Source organism: Xenia sp. Carnegie-2017, unplaced genomic scaffold (genome assembly GCF_021976095.1).
Source record: "Xenia sp. Carnegie-2017 unplaced genomic scaffold, XeniaSp_v1 HiC_scaffold_6, whole genome shotgun sequence".
NCBI lineage: Eukaryota > Metazoa > Cnidaria > Anthozoa > Malacalcyonacea > Xeniidae > Xenia > Xenia sp. Carnegie-2017.
In genome coordinates, this window is record NW_025813526.1 from 1,632,352 (window position 1) to 1,634,066 (window position 1,715).

The 1,715-nt window shown below is 32.1% G+C and overlaps 1 protein-coding gene across 1 annotated transcript; it reads left to right on the forward strand.

Moving 5' to 3' along the window:
• Positions 1 to 449: 449 nt before the first annotated feature.
• Positions 450 to 930, forward strand: LOC124458333 (GRB10-interacting GYF protein 2-like). The gene is made up of 2 exons (XM_047008369.1): positions 450 to 506; positions 550 to 930. The coding sequence occupies exons 1-2, from the start codon at positions 450 to 452 to the stop codon at positions 928 to 930; spliced, it is 438 nt and encodes a 145-aa protein (XP_046864325.1).
• Positions 931 to 1,715: the final 785 nt, after the last annotated feature.

Genomic DNA, 1,715 nt, shown 5'->3' on the forward strand with positions numbered 1-1,715 from the left:
TCAATTGTTTCTTGTTTGGCTGAGATAGTATTTTGCTGTAGTTATAAGTTCTTTTAATAAGCCAAATTTTAAAGGATAAAATATTTCTAAATAGTTCCTTGTTTTCTATCACAACGAAAGCTTCGAATGATATTTTTGCTATAAAAAGTTAAGTTTGATAATTTCTGAGTGTGTAAATGTTATTTTAAATATTTTTGTATTGCTTATTTTAGATGACAAATGCTCCAAGTAAACGTGAAATTTGTATTTGGAAGACTATTCATGATGAACTTCTCCTTCGAGAAGTGCTTTTGCTTGAACCATTTCAGCATCGTCAAGGTTCAAAGGAGAGAGGAGCCATTTGGACACAAATTTCCACAAACCTGACTGAAATGGGTATGAAGACAAGTCAAAGGTCTGTGAGGGAGCGGTTTGAGAAGATTGTTAAAGAATTTAAGCAAAAAGAATCAATGGAAGAAAGAGCAAGTGGAATAGATGTGGAGTATACTGAGAGGGATAGAGCAATGGTTGACATATTGGAGAGAATGAATGAATGTGAAATGACCCTAGAAATCAAGAAGGAAAAAAGAAAACAAGGAAAAGGAAAGTGCTGAAGAGATGAGAAGAAAAGCTATGGAGAAGTTTGGGGAAACAAGAAGAAGGCGAAATGAAGAGAATGAAGAACTAGCTACACCAGAGAGAAAAAGAAGACGAAACTATGATGTGATGGAACTAATGAAGACCTCAATTGAGACAAAGAAGAAAGAAAAAGAACAAGAAAGGGAATTAAGAGAAAAAGAACTAAATCTTATGAAGAATCAATTGAAACAGCAAGAGGAGTTGATAAAGTCAATGGTTACCCAACAACAGCAGTTTCAACAAAGCCATCAGGTTGTAACTATGTCCATCTTACACACTTTGTCTGAAATTACTAAGAAATTAAATAATTGAACACTAAAGATTACATGTTAAGTGTTACTTGTTGTTATTTTAATTTAATAAATTCTTTGTTATTGAATAAATGTAAAAATTACCTCATGTTATATGATATTTATATCATTATAATATTTTTACAATAATAATTTACATAAATATTAAGAAATAATTAACAATATATTTGTACATATGTATGTATAAACAATTCAATTTCCAATGTTAATAAATGTTCAATTCCTAAATAATTCACATGTTTTATTCACAGCAGTGTGTGAATTAAATAAGAAAATAATTAATAGTAAAATGAAAACAAATTAAGGTAAAATGAAGCATCATATTGATGTCACTTCATTTTGTTAGAATATAATAGTTACGTCATGTAATCACGTGTTCCATAATCTATAACTTTCCTGTCTTACTTTATATATGGCGCTCCTTCTACACGTGCCTGCTTTGTGTTAAGTTGATGCTGTTAAATAAACCTTCTTTGTATAAAGCAAAGCTTTGGATTATTTTATCAGGTTATGGGCCCAGAACGGTCGTTGAAGCTGTACTAATTTGTATGTGTATTATTGACACGATAAGGGATAAATTGTGAAGTAAAATCGCGAGTCAGCCGTATGTTTAAGATGGCCGAGATTACAAAAATAGAGCACCTCGATGGCAAAAATTACCAGTCGTGGAAGTATAATATAAAGCTTGTGTTGATGGAGCGTGGTCTATGGGGATTTGTTGAAGGAACAGAGGTTGCCCCGGATGACACGGCGACAACAACTGTAAGAAATTCATATCGTCTGCGT